The 24,412-nt window shown below is 38.8% G+C and overlaps 1 protein-coding gene across 3 annotated transcripts; it reads left to right on the forward strand.

Moving 5' to 3' along the window:
* The first annotated feature begins 76 nt into the window (after positions 1-76).
* Positions 77-22,679, forward strand: LOC137196847 (CSC1-like protein 2). Of its 3 annotated transcripts, none has more exons than XM_067609756.1 (24): positions 77-212; positions 6,583-6,804; positions 7,066-7,145; positions 8,932-8,973; positions 10,170-10,260; positions 10,396-10,433; positions 10,599-10,741; positions 11,549-11,600; positions 11,695-11,803; positions 11,907-11,977; positions 12,549-12,629; positions 12,782-12,905; positions 14,865-14,998; positions 15,115-15,252; positions 15,706-15,859; positions 16,147-16,253; positions 16,360-16,446; positions 16,551-16,616; positions 16,757-16,919; positions 17,325-17,430; positions 17,623-17,790; positions 17,914-18,029; positions 18,118-18,189; positions 19,469-22,679. In XM_067609756.1, exons 2-24 carry the CDS (start codon positions 6,607-6,609, stop codon positions 19,646-19,648), a joined length of 2,520 nt encoding a protein of 839 aa, XP_067465857.1. In that variant the 5' UTR covers positions 77-212; positions 6,583-6,606; the 3' UTR covers positions 19,649-22,679. The 3 variants fall into 3 exon arrangements, with proteins under 3 accessions (XP_067465857.1, XP_067465858.1, XP_067465859.1); XM_067609757.1 differs by having other exon boundaries at positions 8,935-8,973; XM_067609758.1 differs by lacking the exon at positions 8,932-8,973.
* The last annotated feature ends 1,733 nt before the right edge of the window (positions 22,680-24,412 follow it).

Below are 24,412 nucleotides of genomic sequence, written 5' to 3' on the forward strand. Positions count from 1 at the left end.
TGACTAACTAGCTCTACCTGGTTGGCTTTTAGTGTTGAGACCAGCGAGGTTCAACCCATTTGACGAGGAAATTAGCCGACAGTCTTTAGATAGCCTCCACCTGTTATTCACTACATCGAGGGGGCTAATAGCTAGCGTTACGTTAGGGGTTTACTGCTAGCTCACATTAGCTAATTGTGACAGTTTCTTCCCCTGCTGCGTACCATAGCAAGGTAAGTTTGTTTCTTTTAAGTTGCTTTATCAACACGTTTCTTTACTGGTGTCAAACGGCTGTCGTGTTTTGGTTGTTCTCTACAGTTGTGGCAGCTCACCGCCCGCTACTTCTTTGGTAAACTTATTGGTTGCTGACAGAACAATAAGCAAAGTAAACATGTCCCGTTACCATTAGCGTTAATGCTAACTTTCTGATACCAGCAAAAGTAAGTTATCGTTTACGAAGTCAACGGCAATGTGAGCTAAGTTTCCATAATAAATAGAAGTTAGCGTTATCATACAAAAGTAAGTTAGTAGTTAATAGTGAGGATTCCAGTTTTGTTTTAAATAGGTAACCGTGACATTCATGATTATTTTATTGTTTGCCTCACTCCAGCCACAAGCCTTAGATTAAGTTTCCCTGTTCTCATCAGGCACGGCGATGTTTTGTTTGTTGTTTGGTTGCTGATCATATTCTTCTCTTCATAATGAGGTTAGATCAACAGCGAGATGTCAGAATATTTTTCAAATTAACTCGAAAACTGTTTGGACCTCCAGCATGCTTGGCTCTCAGCTGTCGAACATTAAAATCGAAATTGATTTCAGTCTGCAATCAATAACAGAAATAATTAGGTCATATGTACAAATATACAAATTCATATACACACATAACTACAGAGGCAGATACTCAAATACCACAGCTGAGAATAACACACCTTAAAAGATTTCTGCAGTCCGAAAAAAGTGTTGGCTGAAGCTACAGCTTATAATGCCTACCCTTTTAACAACACACCATATTTGACCTTTAAAAGGTAACATTACTTGTATTTTAACATAAAGATACTTAAAAAGATATTAGACAATGAAGCTATAGTTTGTGAGCCTGAGGAAATAGGATTTCGACCCGTACTTTGCCATATTATTAGGCAACCAGCAGAAGATCAGTAATTCCGCACATATCTCAGCTATCTAACGCCGGCAGATGAGCAGTCTAGTCAGTAATGGATTAAACCGTGTTATGTTCACTGATATGGGCTTCATCATTGACTGATGGCCAGTGAAAAGTTGGCTGGGACGGTTAATGGTGTTTCCTTGTGCAGTGCCTATTAAGACATAGACATAAGCTGGCTGCTAGCAGTCTTAATATTTTCTTCATGAGAAATACTGTGACATCGATTAATATTGACATCACTGCTCATACAGATTTCATACAAGATAAAAGTGCCTCAGTAGCTTGACTCATTTGTGCTTTTCTGACATCATTAATGTTTTGATCTTGTAGCACATACCACAGGCTTGAGCTGCCAATAACGACCATTTTTGATTTGATAAAGTTTTTGTTGCGTCAGTCATTCATTGAGTCCATAAAGAAAAGCAATGATAAGCAGTCTAAGGCTTAGATAAAAGAAAGTAGCTATTCACATTACACTAACGTTTACATGAATGCTGTAACCGTACAAGGTGTGGTTTTGTTATTTTATATATCACAAACAATAAATCGATTGAATATAGCTGCAACTGTTTGTGTGCTTCTTTAGATTTAAATCAGTTTACGCCTCCGTTTACAATAAAAATGGGGTGGATGACGCACAACTGAGTCTTTTGAAGGTAGAGTTCAGTTACGGTAGCAAGATTACTTTAACACAGATAATGTAATCTTCTATGCAAAGCTAGCTCTGTTGCCACCAGGTCAAGGGAGCAGCCATTGTTGCTGCTGTACAGTATTTTATCATATAGCATTTTTCACTCTTGACATGATCTCCTGTTGACTGTTAAATTTATGAGAATCATGCTTAATATTCTTGACAACAAAAAATGATTATGTCTTAGCTCTCAAAACTTTTCCTAATTTCCTTTTTTCTGCTGTGTGTTGTCTTTATTTTTACATACACTGTGGCATGATTATGAAACCGTTTACCAGAGAACTCTGACATCATCATAATCTGTGATAATCAAAGCTCAGGCACTGAACAGGAGTCTTTGCATTGTCAATGATTTACAGACTTATACCAACAAGGCTAATATGTGCAAATCTGTCTTATCAGATATCAGCATTGTCGGGGAATTCATGTCGTGTTTAATATTGTTGTGAGGCAGAATGCGTGTGTATTAAAATCTTAAGCAGGTTTGTTAATCCACAAGATGAACAGGGCTCATAATGGTTTCAGATCTGTGTTTTATGTAGAGTATCTATAATTTGAAATGCAAGTACACTTCAGTTACATTTGGAGAAATGTATGTGGAAATGTCTAAGTAGGTCAACATAAGCAAGGTGTGGTTGGCACCTTCTGTCTTCTGTTATTGAGTTGTCAATCTGTGAAATCCAGTTTTGACAATGTGAGAGACGGTGTTTTGTTGATGGAAGTACAAGTAAAAATCTTCGTAGAAATGTTGGAAGTGGAACTTGTAGCCTAGTTGTTGCTTATCTTTCCTGCAGTAAGTACACAATAGCTTTCTACTTTATGGGAGTGGTTGGCCTGAGTTATCTGGCCAGATAATCATAACTAACATATTCCATTGAAGGTTTCCAGTCATTTCTGGATTACAGGCAACTAGTTAAAGTCGGTATTGGCAACTAGTGTGTGATCATCTTTTGTTAAATTTGCGTTTATTTAGGTGGGAAAAGCAAAGTGGGGCATCTCATGTGGGTGTTGCTCAATGACTTCTAACCTGATTCATAACCCGTTGTTTTTAGGATTAAATAAAGCCAGTTTAAATATTAAATAGATGAGGAAAAATGAGTCACATACTGATTGAAAACAATGTAGAAATGCATGCTGTGTGTGTGTGTGCTGTTGCTACTTGTAGAAAAGCATTAGTGTTGTACAGTTTCATAGGCCAGTTACTGAGTGCATAAAGATGGAGGTACACTTAGCAGTAAAAAGGTTTGCATTTGTATTTTTAGTATGTTGTGAACACTGCAGCTGCTCACATGGAATTTCATTTGGTACTGTGTTTTATGACTTTTTCATTTTATTTGTCCTGGCAGACCTTTTGCTCCGATATTGTTTGTCTAACTAAAAAAAAAAAACCCTGCATCATCCCAGATAATTTGACAAACCATATTGTTGAAGCTGTAGCACAAACCACAGACTCACTCTAGATTGAGTTTCAAATGGGCAAGCATGTGCTTTCTCCCCCCGCTGCCTTCATCCCCTTTATGTTTATTTGTATTTTGAGACTGTGTGCCAGACTGATGGTACCATAGCAACTAGTATCAGGTGGAGAGGTGGCACAGTATTTCAGTGCCGCTGAGTCATGCTGTATTTACACAGCACTATTGAAAATTGTCTTAGACAATGAAATTATAATAAAATTGAATTTAGTTTTAGTCTACTTTTGTCTGCAATGTTTGCTCTTAAAACTAAAGTCAAAGAAAATGCTTATTAAAATGAAAAATATTTGATAAAAATTCATGTCTTATGCTGCCTAAATTTCATATTAAGGTTTTACCTTGAGGCTTTTAATATTGTTAACCGGTCAGAAGTATGATAGCATTGCATTTTAAACAAACATATCTCAGAAGAGTTTAGAGTGGATTTGAATCCAGAAATATGAGGGATACTGTTTTTTCCCCGAGTGCTTTGGTTTATATATATATTTTATTCACAATTTAAACTGAAATGTTCTGCCTAAATTGTATTTGATTGCTGTCAGAAGCGGTGGTCTGAATTGACAAGTAACACTTTTAATGGCACTTCAAACAGACAACGTACTGTATGCTCCTTAACAGAGACACATGAGCAGGGAAAAAAGTTACAGGAAAAGATTAAGACAAAAGTTGTTGGACAAAATATCACGACCTGACAACGTAATGCGATCCTGTAATAAATGCCACCTTAAATGTATTACAATGTTTTTTGTACCAGAGAGCTGTTGACTCTACTCAGGCAATCAGTTGTGAGCTTCAGAAAGATGAGATGGTCTTTAACAGTGCTGTTGCATTACATTGTGAAGTCTTCAGGTTGTTGTGTCCAACTCCTGTAAATTTAAAGTGAAAGTATGTTTGTAGTATGTATGTAAAGGTTTTTTTTACTCATACTTACTTCAGTCTAAAGCTTTTCTCCAAAGAGAGCCTCAACACTCAAACCTCAAAGATAGACTTGAAACGCTTAATTTCAAAGCAGTGGCACCTACAATAAGATCTACAGTACCCCTGTGAATGCAATTGAAGTCTAGAAAATGTGTAATCAAATAAAAATGTCTTTTTTCTATTTAAAAACTAGATAAAACCAGACATGTTGCCGAGGGCCTGGGAATCGGGTTTTGCTCAAACGCTTTCTTGACTTATAATACATGTCACTCAAGAAAATATGCAACAATACTTAACCTGTTTTGGTATTCCCATGACACTGACATCGCAGCCAAGAAGTGGGCTGACTGTATCATAAGTGAGATTTATAGTTTAGGTGTTTAATAAATTAGTTTTGATGTGCGCTTAAGTCATTTTCAAGATGCTGGTGTTGAATGTCAAACAGTCTGAATTGAGGCGTTGGATCCAGGATGTGCAGCAGTGTTGTTGAAGGCACAGGGGGTTATGTTGTGTCCTCCTTGGGTTGAGCCCGGTCCATTTGAACCCTGCGGTCTCTATCGGCTTATTGTTCAGCTCTGGCTGTGTCCCTCTCCAGTGATGTCACAGCATTCCAGGGAGCGGATAAATGAGTTAGTGTTAGGGCAGATGAGCAGCATCGTGAATGCTGGTAATAGTGGGTCGAAGGGCACAAGTATAGCTGTGCAACTGTGCAAACACACTTGCCAGCACTCACCAGAACACCTACGCGTCTTCTAGCCTTCCCTAAGCCCTTCGTTTTGCCTGTGTGAAATATTAAACCTTCTAAGTGTGACCGCCTATAGCCATACATGCAGGTCCACTTTCTATATGATGGAGAAAATAGTATGTTTAGTTTTTTTGGTATCAGTATCTCAAATTTTAAATCTTTAAATTGTAATCTTTAAACCAATATGTTTTGTGTCACTTCTGGTGAGGCTCAATTCATTATGAACTGATATTTTGTAGCTAGATACTACTATAGAAGATGTTGGCTATTTTCCAAAGCTTATGTTGATGTGTCATCAGATGACTACATGCATGGATTAAATGTTAAGGATTTTATGTAAGGAATACTTTCGCTATGCAACTCACATTTGCTACGTGAGTCATTTAAGCACATTTCCTGACAAGAGTATCACTGTCTGAGTCGATGGATGTAGAGATAGGAGGACTCAGCAAGAAGTCTGGAATAAGCCTTGAGATCTAGTATATCACTCTTCATTTGTGCTGTGTGCCGGTGCTGGAGAAAGGACTGTCTGGACTAACTGATACTCTGGGATTATTCTACAGCCAATCTGAATCCTTAACGTCAGGCGTAAACTGTGCTTAGCTCACTGAGGCTCTTGCTTCAGTCACGGGGTGGGCCAGGGAAAGCATTAAGATGCATTTTGCTTATGACTTATTACCTTCCTCATAAACTATTCATGTTTTTGTAATTGTTTCCCCATCATTAGGTGGGTCTATTGCCTGTTGTTGTTTCTTGAGGAAAATGGCATCAGAGACCGGAAGGAAGAGTGCAAAGTAACTGTAACTGTGTAAATGTTAAGATGAGGCTTATCCCAACAGGCCACCTCTGTTGAGCCTGACTTGTCAGTCCCGCTAATAAACCTGCATTAAGATTCAAATGAGTCTCTAATAGTACTAAATCCAGCAAGAAAACACCTCTTCGGCAGCTCTGTGCAGCTTTTAGACTAAATGGTTGAGTCACTGTTCTCACCAACCCCCAATATCTGTCTGTATACAGCAGTGTCCAGGAAACAAGCTCAGGCAAGTTGTTTGCACTACTTGACTAAGACAAAATGGCAAAAAGATAAAGTAAACCAGTGACTTCTGAAGACACTTTTGCAAGCTAAAAGACCCAGATATTTTTCTCAGCTGTTGGTGGCCAGAACCAAGGCTAAAAGGAGGCTAGAGATATGTTTCTAAGGAGACATGTGATGTGTTTGTTGCTCTCTACTGGATGTATGTAGGGAATTGCTGGTTGTTACTTGGCACATGTAGGTGTTAAGAGTTTTTTTTATTTCTCTTGAATTCAGGAAGAAGTGGAACTATATTGTATTGGTACATATTGTGGTAATTCAACACAAAAAAAGGAACAGAAAGTTTATAATGGTTTAAACAAGCATATTTCAGTTGTCATGTAGTCAAAAGCAACAGTAAATCGTGTGACCAATAACAAGACAGAAATGTCAGCTTCAGTAGAAATGGACAGAAAATTTTAATGTCATTGTTGCCTTTACTGTCAAGTCTTATTTGATGTGTGCTTTCCAATTATTATTATTATTATTATTTTTTTGTTATTTCTTCACTCCATCTCTGTTTTTGTTTCTTCTTTACAGGTTGTCAACATGCTGCAGTGAGTGATGCACCAAGTGTTGATATTAATTATGGCCATCTGGGGGGCGCAAGCATGCTCCGATTCAGAGAGCTGCCCGACACTGCCGCCCAATTCCACCTCCAAGGATTACTGCTACTCAGCCCGAATTCGCAGTACAGTGCTACAGGGTTTGCCCTTCGGTGGGGTGCCTACTGTTCTCGCCCTTGACTTTATGTGCTTTTTGGTGAGTCTTACTGCCAAACAGATGCAGCTGATGAGTATGTTTTTGCACCATTCCACAATATATGCTAACCTTGATGTAATGTAAGCTCTTCATTTTTTGTGTTTTCTTCACAATTCCTAGAATTATGTTATCTTCCAGGAATGTGATATTTGAAAGTTAAACACCTTCAGGCAGTTAAATGCAACTTTTGTTGACTACGTCTCTGTGATGTAAATAAAGGGACTAGAAGTCTTGACAGCCACTGTTTATTTTGTACTGCAGGGCCTGCTGGTTGTGTTCTCCTTCTTGAGAAAAGTAGCATGGGACTATGGGCGCCTCGCTTTGGTGACTGACGCTGACAGGTAATTAGAGTACACTGGTCCAAATGAGTTGCATAGACTAGAAGGTCCAGTACTAAGGCTTTCTGATTGACTCGTTAAACGGATCATATAAAGCACTAACACACTGACAAAATGCACTAATATGTTATTTATGGTTGAAATATGTTGCGATAACATCACAGTATTCAACTGCTAAACTTACAGTATCTTGTGAGGTTAATATTTACTGGATATCATCGTCTGAATTTAACTTTTTTCACACCTAAACATGACTTTTCAAAAATATTATTACCAGCTAAAAATAATTAATACACAATTTCAAAGAGATTTCACATACTTTCATTTAAGTTATGTTAACTTGAATTACAGCCTCCCTTATGCAGTAGTTTGCAGTCTGTTCTGAAGTGTGAAAGAATTTACATGTGAAGTTTGACAAGCAACACAGTTTGTCATCTTGATAAGTGATCCTCATGTGAAGTCAGGCTTGTTACACGCTTTCTATAGAGCCAGTGTAGCAGGCAGCCAGTCAGGGACTTGTTTTTATACAGAGCCATTGTTAAGCTTTTATGTGATTTGCCTATAGTCAGAAAACATGGTGGTGAACAGGGGCAAAATGTGCCTTACTCCAAAGAGTGCCAATGACACCCTTGTCGGCATTCAAATGTTAGTATCTCAGAAAGTTCTAGTCGTGGTTGCTGTATTTATCTATCAAAGATACAAAATCTTACCACTATTTTGCACTACTTGCTGGCTAATCATTTTGGATGCTAGTTGCAAAATTTGGTACACTCCAAAGTCAGCGTTCTGAGGGTGGAGTGGAGTTTTTTTCCGACAGAAGCAAACATCACAAGGATGGTACTCCAGACAGGAAGTTGGTGTCAGCAGCTTTCCTTTTAATAGCAATAATGTACTCTGACATTGTCACGCTTGGTTGCTTGTTACATGGTTTGTTTACTTTGAGACTGAAAGGCCAGACTGTTGTTGGAATAGATCTGAAATGGAGGAAGAAGAAACAATGATTAACAATTATCTAATTTCCCTTTTAGACCCATTTTATGAGCCACTGCATTTAATTCCATATGATGATATGCTGCCAGATATATTGAGATCATTTGAGACTAATGTCTACACTCTGATCGAATAAAAGCAGCCAGAGAGACGCCCGTCAACAAGAACTGATTCTACTACTCTTTCTTTTTTTAACTGCCACGTCATAAGGTCCAATAAGAGGACTAATCACGTTAAGGTTTTAGTGGGAGAGGGAGATGAGACATCAGACTCTTTGACTATGAACCCTGGAAGCTACATGACACAGTGCTCCATCACCTACATACCCCCGCTGTGTTTGGTTGATGTTGCAGCTTCACTATTTTTGCAGCTGCATGTGAGCAGAGAATGGGGCTGCAGTGTAGTGGGAGGATGGGAGGGGGTTGGCAGCATGAGTTACTTTTGTAACAGACAGAAAAAGTCGTCTCTTGACGCTGTTGAAAAGCGCTGGCTTGAGATCAGCGTCTGTCTTTTAAAGTTCTTGTTATTTCTGAAAAAATTAAATGTTTCCTTACTAGGAAACTCAGCTAATCATCTAAAACAGGGATGCAAATTGATATGTCTGCTGTTCCAACTACACGAGCCATGAGTCTCTACGCAAGGCCATAACGTATACCAAAATAAACAGAAACCTTCATTGGTATGCCTGTGGTGTAATATGCTTCCCCAGTTTTCCTCTGAACCAGCACCCTTACTGGCGAGCAGGGCCATTTCCTCTTAACTAAGCTGAATGGCTTTGTTTTGCTTCTCTTTTCACCAGAAGAGTGGATCAACGGTACAGTCGCCTGGATGATCGGGAATAGTATGTTATCTCTCCATATTGCAGACTCACCGCCTTTTTTTCTTCTCTCCCTTCCCCTCTCTGTATTTAACCTAACTCATAACTCTTGTCCATTCTGCCCAGGCTGCTGTGGGTTTCAGCCTGTTTTTCACTTTTGATGGTTTAGTGGTTTTTTTTCCCTTTTCTCCTCCAGGCGTTTCCCAGTGCCAGGCACCTAATTATTCTCCCTCTCCTTGTCACTCTTGTACTTCTGCTCTTGGGTGTCCCTGTCCTCTCTCACCATCCTAATCAGATCTATGTGTGCTAATCTGTGTATTGACCTCTTTTATGAAGCTCGGACTTCTTCTGTGTGAGCGCACCGCATGAGCCGCACAGACAGGATGCTTACAGGGAGAGGTAATGCTTCCCTGATCTGTGGTTGTTCATAGACAGGCCCTAACATGGTGCACATACACAATATCTTGTCTACTAGAGCTGAGATGAGCCTTTCTGACTTCTCGCAGGAATGTGGGAGAGGAGGACTAATGGCGGATTACAGCCGCTAGCTCTCTCCTCATTCCATTAGAGATCTCTTAGATTCCCGGGTGATGTCATGCTTTCATGTAGTATTGAACACCGAACCACCATTTAAGTCCCAGCAGAGCCTGTGTCCTGTTTATATTTTTTAGTTCAATACAATTTGACCTGACATAACCTCCCTGATGAGTACAGTCAAATTTGTACATTAATGTAAAGTCTTGATGCTGTGTTATAACCAGGAGAACCTGTGGCTCTGCTGGACAAACTCCATAAATCTGCCTCTTGTTGATCACTGGGTTTCTGTTGTTTCCTCTGTGAATGTTGTTCTTCTGTAGAGCTTTGCCCTCTAACTTTTTACCACAACCTTTGTGATGATGTAGTCGACGTGTGTAAAGTAGGCCCTTTACTCCTAACGCTGCATGGAATGTGGTTGCAGAGATTGTTCCTGTGGTTGTCTGGTTTACCAACCTACATCCTGTGTGTAGCCCACACCGGATAAACATGGGTGAATCTCTCCAGTCCATTTCAGGGCATGTGTGTATGTAGTGTGTGCACATGTGTGTGTGTTTTACATTGTCAATACTGATGGTAATCTCAATGTGGTGAGACACAAAGAACTAACATCCATTTATGGTACATGGTGTCGGGTAGTTGTGTAACACCGTTCAAATGTTATGTGTTGTGTTTTCTGCACACAGTGTGGCATCTGCCATGACGTCAGAAACACCTGAACGCTATGAGCGCCTCACCTCAGTTTCCAGCTCAGTGGACATTGAACAGAGAGACACAGTAAGTATGCTGTTGTTCTTAGAGGATGAAATACGGTGTCCTTTCTTTTCGGACAGAAAAGTTGTTGGACAGATAGTATGTCGCAAGTGGAAAAGTGGTACGACACTTTAAGTTCTCTGCTCTCTTCTGTTTAAGGGCTTCTGCTCCTGGTTAACTGCCATCTTCCGCATCAAGTGAGTCAACCTACTAACAACATATTGGAAATAAGAAAAATTAGATGAATGCATATTAAACTGGATACTATTTTGTTTTTAAAGATGAAATAAAGATGATTTTGTTTTGTGTGTGTATTGAATAGTTTTTAAGTAGTTGACTTTGTTGGTGTGTTCTTTCTGTAGGGATGAAGAGATAAGGGAGAAGTGTGGTGAGGATGCAGTGCACTACTTGTCCTTTCAGCGCCACATCATTGGGCTGTTGGTAGTGGTGGGCGTACTCTCCGTTGGCATCATCTTGCCCGTCAACTTCTCTGGAAATCTACTTGGTGAGTTGATTGGAATTTATGACCACAGCATCGTGGGAAAACCACGTTTGTTTGTTTTTGATGGTTGAATTTTTTTTATTTTTGGTTCTTTCTTTCTACGTGTTTTTCTTTTTTGTGTTTCTTCATACCTCTGACTTTTCCAGATTAAAAATATACAAAGCTTCACAACATTCGCAACATAAACATGGAGGCCTAAAAATGGGAAACTAAATAAGACATGTTCACATCTGTATAACGTACATAAACATATGTTTAATCTGTAAAACAATAAGAACACATCAAGCAAATATGTTATAAGAATTATACTTTGTGAGAAATTTGTGAACGTGCACATACAAAATCACCACGTTAGCCAGAGTGAGCTATGAACGAGTACGACTCCTGGCCAGTGAAAGAGCCAGAGGTGTGCATGATTTTCCAGTAAGAAACTTATTTAGTGAAAATACAAGTGTGGAGGATGTACTGAGCAAAGACGTGGATACCTGAGGTTTTGTGGAAGTAGTTGTGGGGATGGAATCAACAATTTTATACTCTATTGTCTTCCTGGCAATATAAAAATGTATTTTAGTTTCAACCATACTTGTCTATTCTCTTAGTCTCTTTATTCTGTGTTAAAAGTGTGCTCTGGCTGCTATGAAAGTATGCTTCTCATTTTGTTTGTTTGGTCATTTGGAAATTACTGTACCAAATGTTGTGTTACTGCTCAACCAATGAAACAGTGGTCCACATTCCTTGCCTTATTGTTTGCAGTGCCATACAAGGGCAGGCTTCTGAAGAAGTGATTGTCTTGTTTCTTTTTTTCTACAGAAAACAATGCCTATAGTTTTGGGCGAACCACTATAGCAAATCTGAATGCAGAGTGAGTCATTCTTATGCATCTACTTTTGTTTTTAACATATATTGTACAGTCTTATTTTGAGTCACTAAATCCTTTAACCATTTCTATTCTCCAGTAATGCACTACTGTGGCTGCACACTACCTTTGCGTTCCTCTACCTGTTACTGACAGTGTACAGCATGAGAAGACACACCTCCAAGATGCACTACAGAGAGGATGACCTGGTGAGTTGCGTCGTTTCAGAAAGTGGATGTTTTATTCATTCTTTCTACACACACAGGTCTGAATGTGATTTGTAATTATTTCCCTGTCTTCATTTTCATAAAGGTGAAACGCACTTTATTTGTCAATGGAATCTCCAAATACGCAGAGGAGACGGACATAAAGCAACACTTTGAGTAAGCGCCCTACAGGATCTTTCTCACTGGTCTCCTGGCGCCACGCTTAATATCTCAAAATGCTTAATTCTGTCTGCTTATAAAAGTGGTACACTGCTCTGTCAACATGGCATCTTTGCAGTAACTGTATTAAGTTGTATGAGAGCCATGCCTTTTCCTGTTAAAATCAGCTGTCTTGTCCTGGCCCTTATGGCTGGGATCAGACAATGGCAGGCCTATATGAGTAATTGTCCATAATAGAAGCCAGATGAGCAGGATTATGCAAGTCATGTGTCGTGATGGTCTAATAATGAGGAGGGGGTGTTTGGCTGAATTCCTACTCAGCCAAATAGTATTATGCAAAATCTTATCTTTGCTCTTGCACTACAAAAAAATCTTCCACACTCAAAAACCCCCAAACCAAAGGAAAATCATGAAAGCATTTTGCTGTTGTGTTATCACCTTATTTGTAAGTTGCCTGTTATTATGTGAGAGAGATGATGTCATTTACTGTAAATACTGTACGTTTACATTTGTGCTTTTTTAAACTTAATCCAGTCTTTCACTTCCTCTCCCTGCCTTTCTTCCATAGGCAGGCGTATGAAAACTGCGTTGTACTGGAAGCTCGTATCTGTTACAATGTGGCCAGGCTGATGTATCTTAACTCTGAAAGGTAAGTGTTAAACATAAGCGTGCAGGTTTTTTTTTGCTCTTTCATAGTATTTTGGGTTGTATTTGAGAAGTGTCTCATTAGCTCCAGGACATGAGCTTGTTTCAGTGAAATAGTCCTTCCTCAGTGTGACACAGCTGATGTTTTGTATGCAGGAAGAAGGCAGAGCGAAACAAGAAATTCTTCCTTGACATGCAGGCCAAGGAGCATATCCCCACCATGATAAACCCAAAGCCCTGTGGACACCTATGCTGTTGCATCATCAAAGGCTGTGAGCAGGTCAGAGTGACTCATCCCAACTTTATCTCAAAACAGGACACTCTTTAAACTGTTAACCTGTAGTAGATTTCCATGTGGATTTATCTGATGTTGTTTACAAGCTGATACTAACAGCACAATTAAGTGGAAAGATAAAGAAGGCATCTATCTGATTTTATAGTCCACTTATAGATTCATGTGGAGAAGCAAGGCTAAGCAGGAGAAACAGCGGCAAAGTCACATACTTGTCGCTGTTCCTACATATTCATCAAAACCTCCATGTTTTCAGATCATTAGTAAACTAAATCAAAATATTATTTTGTAGCCTGTATTTTTGACTGTGCTTTTGTATTTAACAGTAACATATATGACTGTACTGATGTTGACATACGATAACAATGCCAGCTGTTCAGCTGTAAGACCATGTGACATCTCTCTACCAAAGGAAGGAATCTGTGTGTGTATGTGTGTGTGTGTGTGTGTGTACTTATATATGTATGTATATACAGACGGGCGATACCTGTGACTACACAGGAGGTGTTCAGGTACATTGTTGAGCATAGGTCACCCGTGTTTTGGAAGCGTTCAGAGCCCAATACACAATGCCAGTAGAAAAGGAGCAAATACTTCCAGGGGCAGTTCAAAACCAGTTTGTCTCATATGTTCCAAGACTGGCAATTGTCACTACAGACAAAGCATAAGTCTTTTGAGCAAACACAGCGTTAGCAGCATGTTTAGCAGATCAGCAGCAACAGCAGTGAGTGACTACACAGGAGGCATTCAGGTACATTCTTGAACGTAGGTCACCAGCGTTTTGGAAGTGCTCAGAGCCCAATACACAATGACCCTAAAATGAAGGAAAAACTTCCCATTGGCATTTCAAAACCAGTATGTCTCATATGGTCTGAGACAGTGGTGATTGTCAAGCACCACTACAGTCAAAGCATAAATATTTAGAGCAAACATACTCACTCAAATCTGAACTGAAGGCACAGAAAATAGGAACGATCTAAGATTGATCCACTTTATCTTAGGATTCACATTATTTTATTTTTCAATGCAGCCTTTATTTTAGGCTACTTGAAATAAGAAAAGAACATTTATGTACTGTTGGAGTACTTATTATTTATAACATCTGTGTATAATAGAATGTTAGTTTCTTTCATGTTGTTGGTGTGTCCACTCATTCACACCTCACATCAACTGTATTCATTTTTCTATATGTTGATGTAGCGGCCGGAACAGGCATGTTTTGAATGGGCACTGCACTAGTGTGCTATGACTGGATGAAGAAACAGATTAGTGTAAATATAATAACTACTCTAAATGGTAGTGTTGTACTTGAGGAAGGTTGGTAGTGTGAGCGGGAAGGATGGACCAGCATGCAGGCGTTCATTTTTCAGAATAAAAAAAAAAAATTTCCTCTTAAAGGTCACTCAGGTCAGGGAATTAAAGTTTGCCTACAGCAAACCTGTATGAGCAGAAAGACAAAACACAAGTGAACAAGCATTTCTCAAACATCACAAGCTCATGGCTCATATAAATGTTGATCAGATGAGTGAGAGGAATGTGCACCTTTCTCTCAGCATACATACCAACACTGACTCAAAGAAATTACATAATGGAAATAGAGAAAGTAGGCTCCATGACAGGTAGAAATGTGAGATTCCTTTTGATAAAGCCAAATTGTCCATCAGCATCTTATTAGTGAAGTGAAGCACAACAATGATCTTTTTTACCAAATATTTGGTACTGAGGTCATAGTCTTTTGTTCAGAATGTATTTTTTTTTTTGGATTTATTTATGGATCTTTAGTGGCCAATTATCTATCTAAAAGGAAACATATAGTTTGATTGATTGATTGATTTATATGATTATATTAAGACCTAATCAATCAAACATTGTGTATAAGTGATATTCACTATTACTGAAATGTAAGTATTAGTGAATATAATGTATGTAATTTCATGTCCCTCACAGGAAGAGGCGGTGAGCTACTATGCTAAGCTGGAGGCACAACTAAAAGATGACTACAGGAAGGAGAGAGAGAAGGTTAACAGGAAGCCTTTAGGAATGGCCTTTGTCACCTTTCAGAATGAGTCCATAACTGCTATGTAAGTACATTTACGTGAAGAAAAATATATGAATTTATATCTGTGAGAATGTTTTCTAACTAACAGATTCTGGGATTATATGTATTTTCTTCGTTTGGATGGACGCATCTTCTCAGAATCTTGAAGGACTTCAATGCTTGCAAGTGTCAGGGCTGTCATTGTCGCCGGGAGCCCAAGTGCTCTCAATTCAGCGCCAAGCTTCACACACAGAACTGGGCCGTCAGCTATGCCCCTGATCCACAAAATGTCTACTGGTAAGAACACATTAAATCACACATTCTGTCCACAAACTGGGATATATATATATATATATATATATCTATATACACACATACATACATACATAATGTTGCTAAAAGTATTGTGTTTTATGTTCCATATCTAGAGAGGCTGTTTACATATGTTATTTGTCATGGGGTGCCTGAACTTTTGCATACAACTGTATTTATTTTGGTATTTTCATTACATAACTGTATACCAATACAATACCCAAACAGAACTCTACAAACACAGACGTGTTGATTTTTATTGTTCTTAATATCATGCTGAGGAGTAATTAGACTTCATTCTACTCTGAAGAGACTTTTCTCACCCCAGATGACAAACCAGTTTTTGAGCTTCAGTATCAGTTTACTGGCCAGCTGTGTCCATAACTGCGGGTCATCACCCAGTGTCAATCTAACCGCTACATAACCTTTATCCCACAGGGAGCATCTGTCACTGGGAGGATTCTCCTGGTGGATCCGCTGCTTGATCATCAACTGTGTCCTCTTCCTCCTCCTCTTCTTCCTCACCACCCCAGCCATCATTATCTCCACCATGGATAAGTTCAATGTTACCAAACCAGTGGAGTACCTAAATGTGGGTGCATGTGTTTAAAGTCTTAAAGCTGCCATCATTCTCATATCATTTACTACTAATAGTCCATAAGCATATCCATCCTCTTTTTTTTGTGAAGAGTGTGGTCAGTTCAAATGTCTTTATCATTTCAGTGGAAACACTGCAAGAGAGACAGAAGGAAGAGAGAAAATAAACCTTAACAGCATTTAAACCCAAGCCATCACAAGTCTGCATGCTTGCAGAGGCAGAGGAATTTAACCTTCAATTTCTGACGCAACATGCCCATGTCTCTCTGCTCTGTCCTTCAGAATCCAATCATCACCCAGTTCTTCCCCACCCTCCTCCTTTGGTCTTTCTCCGCCTTACTTCCTACCATTGTCTACTACTCTGCCTTCTTCGAAGCCCACTGGACCAGGTATGGTTTACACTTTCTGCAGTCAAGAGTTCAGCATGTTCTGAGGTTGTGTGACCAAAGTTTATCTGCGTTTTTTAATGTGTAAATATGTCTTTTTGTTCTACAGGTCAGGAGAAAACAGAACTACAATGCATAAATGCTACACTTTCTTAATATTCATGGTTCTGTTGCTGCCCTCCCTAGGACTCAGCAGGTACAACATGTTTTTGATTTCAGCCCTTGTAATGATGTATGGTCATTCATCTTTGTCGGCCTAAATATTTTAGCTGTTTTCTTTTTTGCTTTGAATCTTTGCAGTTTGGATGTTTTCTTCCGTTGGCTTTTTGACAAAAGATTCTTGGCAGATGCGAAAGTGAGATTTGAGTAAGTGAAAATGCTTCATCATCCAGTCATATCTCATAGCTAAAATTACTGGAATTAAATTGGCCTCAGCATCAATGCAATAAATGAGATCATGACTTCAGTCTTTTTCAGTCTTAAGTGGTATTGACTTTGCTCTTTAGGTGCGTGTTCCTTCCTGACAATGGAGCCTTTTTTGTGAACTACGTCATTGCATCTGCGTTCATCGGTAATGCCATGGACCTGCTGAGGATCCCGGGTCTACTTATGTACATGATTCGCCTTTGCCTGGCTCGCTCCGCAGCCGAGCGGAGGAACGTCAAGAGGGTTAGTGTGTGCCCTGCTTATCGGGCTGAAATAATGTATGGATCCATATGAAGTATATTAGTTCAAGACTTCATACCTGGATATCATTTATCTCTTACATCAACATGTACTGTAAAACTGAATGGGGAAATTAATTAATGGCCACAGCAGAGTAGATACAGTAAGCCATGTGCACATGAGAGGACCAGGTTTTAAGCAAAACTTCAAGGTCATACAACACAGAATAAATGGATATGTCTGCTATAATTTTAAGTTGTAAAGGTTTTTTGTTTTTTTTTCAAAGTATCGATCAGCTGCAAGTGATTACTAGATACTGTATCTTATCATTGGTCACGTGGAGTCATGCTGAAAATAGGATGTTTGGATTCTGATTTTCTTTAATATCCTGTCATTGTGTTTCCATAGCACCAAGCGTATGAGTTCCAGTTTGGAGCAGCTTATGCCTGGATGATGTGTGTGTTCACTGTTGTTATGACTTACAGCATCACCTGCCCAATCATCGTCCCTTTCGGTGAGTTCTGCCATTTATTACCACTGCCGGATTACTGCTGTTTCACATTAAGGTAGAATGCTGATTCAATTACAGAAGGAGTAACATACAGAGGGCTGGCAGCACACAGTGTTGGTTTTTTTATACAGAAGCTTATCAACAGACCTAATAGGATTATATCCACTGACTGTCATGTCCCCCTTCTCTGTGCAGGGCTAATGTACATGCTACTGAAACACCTAGCAGACAGGTACAACATGTACTATGCCTACCTGCCAACCAAACTGGACAAAAAGATCCATTCTGGAGCTGTTAACCAAGTGGTGGCTGCTCCTATTCTCTGTCTCTTTTGGCTTCTTTTCTTCTCCACGATGCGCTCTGGTAAGAGGAGGGCTCCATCTACAGGCCAATAGTGTTCTAACACAGCCATGAAACATTTACAGTATATGTGGCATTTTAAAGTACAAGCACCTGTTAAGTGTCCCCCCACTTTCTTTTCTCCAGGGTTTTCCGCTGCAACATCCATGTTCACGTTCGTAGTTTTGATCATCACAATCATTGTCTGCCTCTCTCACGTCTGCTTCGGACACTTTAAATATCTCAGTGCTCACAACTACAAGGTAACAAGCTATCATTCATGTTTGTGTCAGTATTTCAGATGAGCATTATATTTAGCTGCTCATGTTAAATGTTTATTTTTTTACCCAGATTGACACTCAGGATGTGGACGGGTTGGAGAATGGGCGTCCAGTGTGCGCTATTGCCTCCAGCAAGGCAGCAGTAAGTATTCACTCGTGTTTATTTTATGACAATATGTGTCTCAGCAGTAGTCAATCAGCTGTTGCTTTACACTTTCACAACTCTTCACACCCTACATCAGCTCAGGAAACGGTCAAATACAACTGCATCTGTACGAAGAAACTTAGAAATAGGTTAAAAAAAATCACATCAAATCTTCATCATATAAGCAGCAATGTACATTAAGACCCTGGACACAAGAAAAACCAGAATTGAGGGAAAACCCGGGAGGTAAAAATGCATGTAGTAAGTAAGCATAAATGAACTTTTTAAATATTGACATACAACGCATCTACCAGAATGCAAGTATATTTTTGATAAAACCAGGGACAGACCATTCATATGTGCACAAAAACACAAACTGACTCCATTAAGAACAAAGATTAGAAAATAAAAATAAAGATGGAAAAAAGATATAGAACTTGCTGTGGGAGTCAGTCAGTAAATAATACAAAGAAATGAGTTTAGGGGCGAATGCAGTTGCATCTTTTGAGAAAATCTATACCCTGCCTAGAAAGAGAGTCAACCTTTCAACCTTGAGAACCTTGATGAGGTTCTTTAAATATTTTAGACAAGCTCTGACATGTTTTTAAGATATGCCAATGTTTTAGCAAAAACAATGAAAAGGCACTAATGAGTTATGCTCTTAGTCATTTTCAATCTGTTGTTCATTAATAGCCTTGAATTTTGTTTTCTATTTATTTATATTCCTGTTAAAGTCTAACACATCCGTACATATTCATTTTAATATGCTAAAGTGGCTGCGAGACAAACTCAGTTGGAGTGAAAGGCATCTATCTGCTCTTAAGACTATTGATGTCTGTTGGCAAAGAGATCAAAATTATTTTCATCGTTAGAGTTCATTTTGAATTCTAAATCTTAAGATTTAGAATTCAAAAATTCACCAAAGGCTCATCAGTAGTAGCTTATCAGTGTCATCACCATACTGTACTAAAAAAACAGCAGTGCCATTCAGAAACAGAGTTTGCTCTATATAACTAAATAACTAACTAGTGGGGCATATCAGAACCTATAGCAAAAACCTTCTGCTGTAAGAACAAATTCTTCTGAACATAAGTGTGGGTGAGTGCACTATCTGTCGAGGCAGTGATACAGAGATCAGAATGAGCACAATCCAAGCTCTCCATTGAGTTTAGAAATCACTCCAACTCCTCAGTACTTTTGCAAGTAATTTAGAATGAGGTCAGAATGTAGATACCAGACTTTAACTCGCTCTTTCATTTCATTTTCTCCCTTGCAGCAGATGTATATTGCTCAGGTACTTCAAGACCCAAATTCGGAGGAGGCTGGCTCAGGTAGCGGCGAGGATGATGGCCAGGGGTCCTCGCAGGACGAGGAAATAATCAATGTGGAAAATGGCCTGAATGAGGACTTCCAGTCTGGTGAGGACAGTCTCATTGATAATGAAGTGCGACACTGACTGCCTGAAACAGAAAAACATCCCCTAAGTTTAACTTGAGGAGTGCACTGAATATGTGAATTAAACTAGGAACTGGACCAACAGTTCTCCAAAGTATCTCAACCTCCATCGAGGGACTTTACACTAACAAAAGCACACTTTCTACTAAGGATGAAATGGATTCTAGCTCAAGGACTCTTGCATTTCCTTCACTGGGTCTCATCAAAGCCACATCTTCTGTAAACCTGCAGAGGGAATCTACTCCGACAGTGCAAGGGCAGCGACATCCCCTGGTATTGCCGAGGCACACCCCAAACACTGCAAATGGACCCAATGAAAGAAAGACACTAATGCACAAATGAAGAATTTTTTGCCTTGTCTTGTAAGGGGAGTGATATTCTGTCTGTATTTCTTTTAACATTATTGCACTTGAAAGAGAGGCCCTGTCCTATAAGCTCGAGTTTCACTAAGGTACTGTAGTACGGCATGCCTTCAAGTTCAAAGGGTGGAGGGATTTTCCCATAATCCTTTGCCAGTATCCCTAATTGTCTGCACTAGATACTTTCACTGAATAAGCAGCTTATGAGAGACGAGCGCTTTCCACACCAGCAGATAACATGTCTGTGCAGATGTGTTGGTCCCAAAATGGTTCTTCTAATCCTGTAAAAGCCTTTTAAAAGAAAGACAAAAAATATTGCTACTAACACTCCTGGACCCTTTGACACTGTACAGCTACAAAACTCTGGATTTATGAAATAGTCTCTTTTGACATGGTATTTATTTGTAGGCATGGGATTTTTAAATGCTCTCAAGCTTGACACACCCCCAAACTGTGGAAGAAGATAATTCATATCTTGGCACACTACATTGATAAAGGCGTTCAGCCTCTGAGCCTTTTTTGGGACTGCTGTTGGACTGCTGCTACTGATGCTGCCCCTGGTTGGGGGAATTCCTTGCACGGTGACCACAAGAGGGCTGGAGGCCAAGTGCCTGCTGGTTCCTTTTGTGTTGCTCAGAGGATAGAGAGAAAGGCCCTCTTGGTTTTTCTGGGTCGGTTTCATATGATACTCATTGTGACTGGTTCTCTTTTATCTGTTGTTTTCATTTGTATCTTTTTGTCCATATGTTTACAGTACATCTTTATGTACAGATTTTGAAATTAGAATTCAGTTATAGGTGGCTACTGATAGTTTTATGAATGAGGTAATCTATGTTCTATCACTCAGTGCTCAGTCTGGTCCTCTTCAGTGTTTATGTAAAAACTTCATCATGTAGGTAGCATATTGTAAGTTCCAGTTGTCATTGTTACAGTCTCCTATTTGCCAGAACTCAGTGCCGAGTTGTAGATTAACTCAAATTTCGCAATTTTGGTGATAACATATCAAATCTTAGGCAGGCTGCGCAAGAGAGTTAAGCAGTTACACCAGTGGATGAGATCCAGATCCATTAATTGTCACACACATTTTCAAACCATAGCTTGAAACACAACTTAAGATATATTCATTGTGTCGCTTCTTGAGTTGTTATGAAGTAATCAGATATCCCTTACAATTGCACATTCCACTTGCAGATCCAGTTACCTGCTTTGTAAGGCTTCTGCCAGAGAAATGGTGATGTTGTCATTCATATACTGAACACAGTGGACATACTGTGCAACACTAACTCCAAGCTTGATCGTAAACACGCAGATTAAATGTCAAATATAGTCCCAACCTGCCTCAGTCAAATGAAGCAGCTTCTTTTGGGGTTTCAGGAACACAAAAATACATCATTCACCAATGCATACACCAAGTACTGTAACAAATTAAAATGTGAAACTCAGTGCCCACACAGTTTTGATCTTACTTAGGATTTATCAAGCTTCTTGTTTCTATAATTTCATTTCTTCCTTAGTCAAGATGACACTATGATTTGCCCCATTGAACATAATAAGATTGTTGGTAAAGGCAAAGTGCTGCAGACAAAGTACCACTACAGTCTGTCACTATGGACCAGTTATTATTATTGGACCATAACATGAAAAATGTATTATCCAGCTGCTCAGAGAACCATTGTGGGAAATGTGCACTAATATCTTACTTTCACTTATATGACTGACAGAGAAGAGTGCGCCCGCTGTGGGTGTGATGACAACGATGGTGAGCCTAAACTGTTTCCATAATTTGTCCATTGGTACATCACCACCACATATGGGTATATTATTATGGTACTAACTAAGAAATGTTTGACACCATTGAGTCTGGTGCTCTTCTAGTCATGATAAGGTGGATTTTATTTTTTATACCTCTTCATTTTTATACCTCTGAGATGTCTTCAAATCTCTGAATGTGTCCTGTCAAAATAACATACTATACTGTCCAGGTCTGAGGGAGATACTTAAGAATCTCAACATGTCTAACAACGGTTTTTAAATGCTGAATGTAGGTTAACTCCACAACTTTTGGTAAGATATAAGTGGCTAAAGTAAAAGTGTGATAGCTGTATTCAAACAGCTTTATAAGGACGGTTCACTAGCTAACTAGAAACTGACAGTTTTATAATAAACTTACTGGTGTCCAGTCCCGTGTCAAGGCATTTCATTTGAATACAGATCTACATTTGTCAGTCTGATGGCTGCAATGATTTCCAGTAGTCTTTAGTTAGTTGTTAGTCTAGCATCAGTGCATTAAATCATCCTCGTGATGAATCATTTTCTTTTAGATTGTCTTCATGAGATCTGTATAGACAGTGGGACTCACTGGAAATAAATGTTTTTGTTGTTTTTTGGAAACAACCAATCACTCTCTAATAGAAGTTCTCAGCTTGTTTCTACAATGTAGTAAAATGTCTCTGCGTCTCAAAACTGTGGACATAGAATGTGTTTTTTTTTTTTTGTGCTTTGCCTTTTTTAGTTTTACATTTTGCTATATAGGAGGAGTAACAATAGCACATCTCAGCATTTGACAGCCTCATTTCATCATTCTTTCCAAAGGGCCATCTGTACAACAGATATATACTGTATATATCTGTACTCTTCCCATGCTCTTTGAACAATAAATCTGTATTTAATCAAGTTTGTTGACAATAAGAGTCTTTCTGTTTAACTATCCCCCTTTTGTGAGATTTATCTGAAGGCTTTAAAATAGGATGATTAGTTGTGTATGACTTGGTCACCTACAGTGACAATATGCAACTTTTGAAAGAAACAATAACACATTCTTCCACTCTCAAATGAAAAGTCGAATTCATGACCAAAAAACATACTGTTGTGCGATTCAATACATAAAAAGGTTTGCTGCTACAGCCTTATTTGGTCTGGTATGACCAGGAGCTCATGGTGGCTAATGGTTAGCTAATAGATTTGTTAGATGTTGCTGTGTAACTACTGAACAACCAATCTATAACCACAGACTCAAACAATGTTGTAGTTGGGATGAGTGATACCATAGAAAAGTATTTGTTGATAAAATGTAAAACTGTTGTTAGGACTGTATTTTGTTTGGGATGCTTTGACATTATTGAGTCAGTTTGCTATACGTGTGCTTCTCTCTGTGTTTAAGCATTTACTGTTATGCTGTAATGGCCACTGTTCAGGCTCCTGTGCTTTTTTTGGCAAGAGACCCCTTAAAACAAGCATGTGTGTAAACAAAGTATTTGTAACCCCTTTTTGCTGGCTAGCTACTAGTTGTGAACATTTCAACCAAAGAGTGCTATTTTTTAATGCATTTCTAGAGGCCTGAAGATGAAGTAAATTATCCAACAACTCACTTGAAAAAAGGAAAGTACTGTACTTAAGTACAATTTTGAGTTACTTGTACTTTACTTGAGTATTTCCATTTTCTGCTACTTCATACTTCCACTCCACTACATTTCAGAGATATATTGCACTTTATACTCTACAGTTCACTACATTTATTTGACAGCTTTAGTTATTTTTCAGATAAAGATTTGACACAATGGATAATATAACAAGCTTTTAAAATACAACATGGTGTTAAAGATGAAACCAGTGGTTTCCAACCTTTTTGGCTTTTGACGTCTTACAAAGAGCAGTGTGTAGTCAGGGTCACATTTCAGATGTCTATGAGTTGTTAACAGCTCCACCAAATAGGGGTTTGTCCCTCTAAACTTCTCACATGGTTTTATTTCAATAAGTGTACAAACGATCCAATATTTCACCAGAAATCAAAGATTAGAGAAAAAAAATATCCAAAAATCTAATGATGTCATCAGTCAGATAGAAGAAATTAGTACTTTTACTTTAATACTTATAGTACATTTTTGTAGGTTTTCTTATGCAGGACATTTACTTGTAATGGAGCATTTTTACTTTGCTGTATTGGTATTTTTACTTAACCATCATCCTACCAATATATTTAACATACAAGGACTACCAACTGGGGTCCCTGGGGGTCCCAAGAATAAACTACTGTAAGAAACAACCATCATAGCAAAATGTTAACTCATTTCTTCTCAAAACATTATTAGTTATGTAATTAATGTAATCTGAAAAATATATAGGGTGATAATTTAAATTAGGACCCATGGCATGAACTCAATAAATAGTTCCATCTATTAAAACTGCAAAGGCAGAATTGGGTGCTTTTGGCTGTGGTCCCCCAGATCCCCAATACATAGGTATTTTTAAAAAGTACTAATTAAAACATAAATGGAAAACCCCAGTCGGTCGGATTAATTTAAGGATCTGAATACTTCTTCCACCTCTGGTTAAACCGTCGTTTTAGTAGTATTTAGTAGTATAACAATGGCCTGTGTTTTGTTGGAGGTGCAGTTCTCAGTGTCAAA

The sequence above is a fragment of the Thunnus thynnus genome, chromosome 14 (assembly GCF_963924715.1).
Source record: "Thunnus thynnus chromosome 14, fThuThy2.1, whole genome shotgun sequence".
Classification (NCBI taxonomy): Eukaryota; Metazoa; Chordata; class Actinopteri; order Scombriformes; family Scombridae; genus Thunnus; species Thunnus thynnus.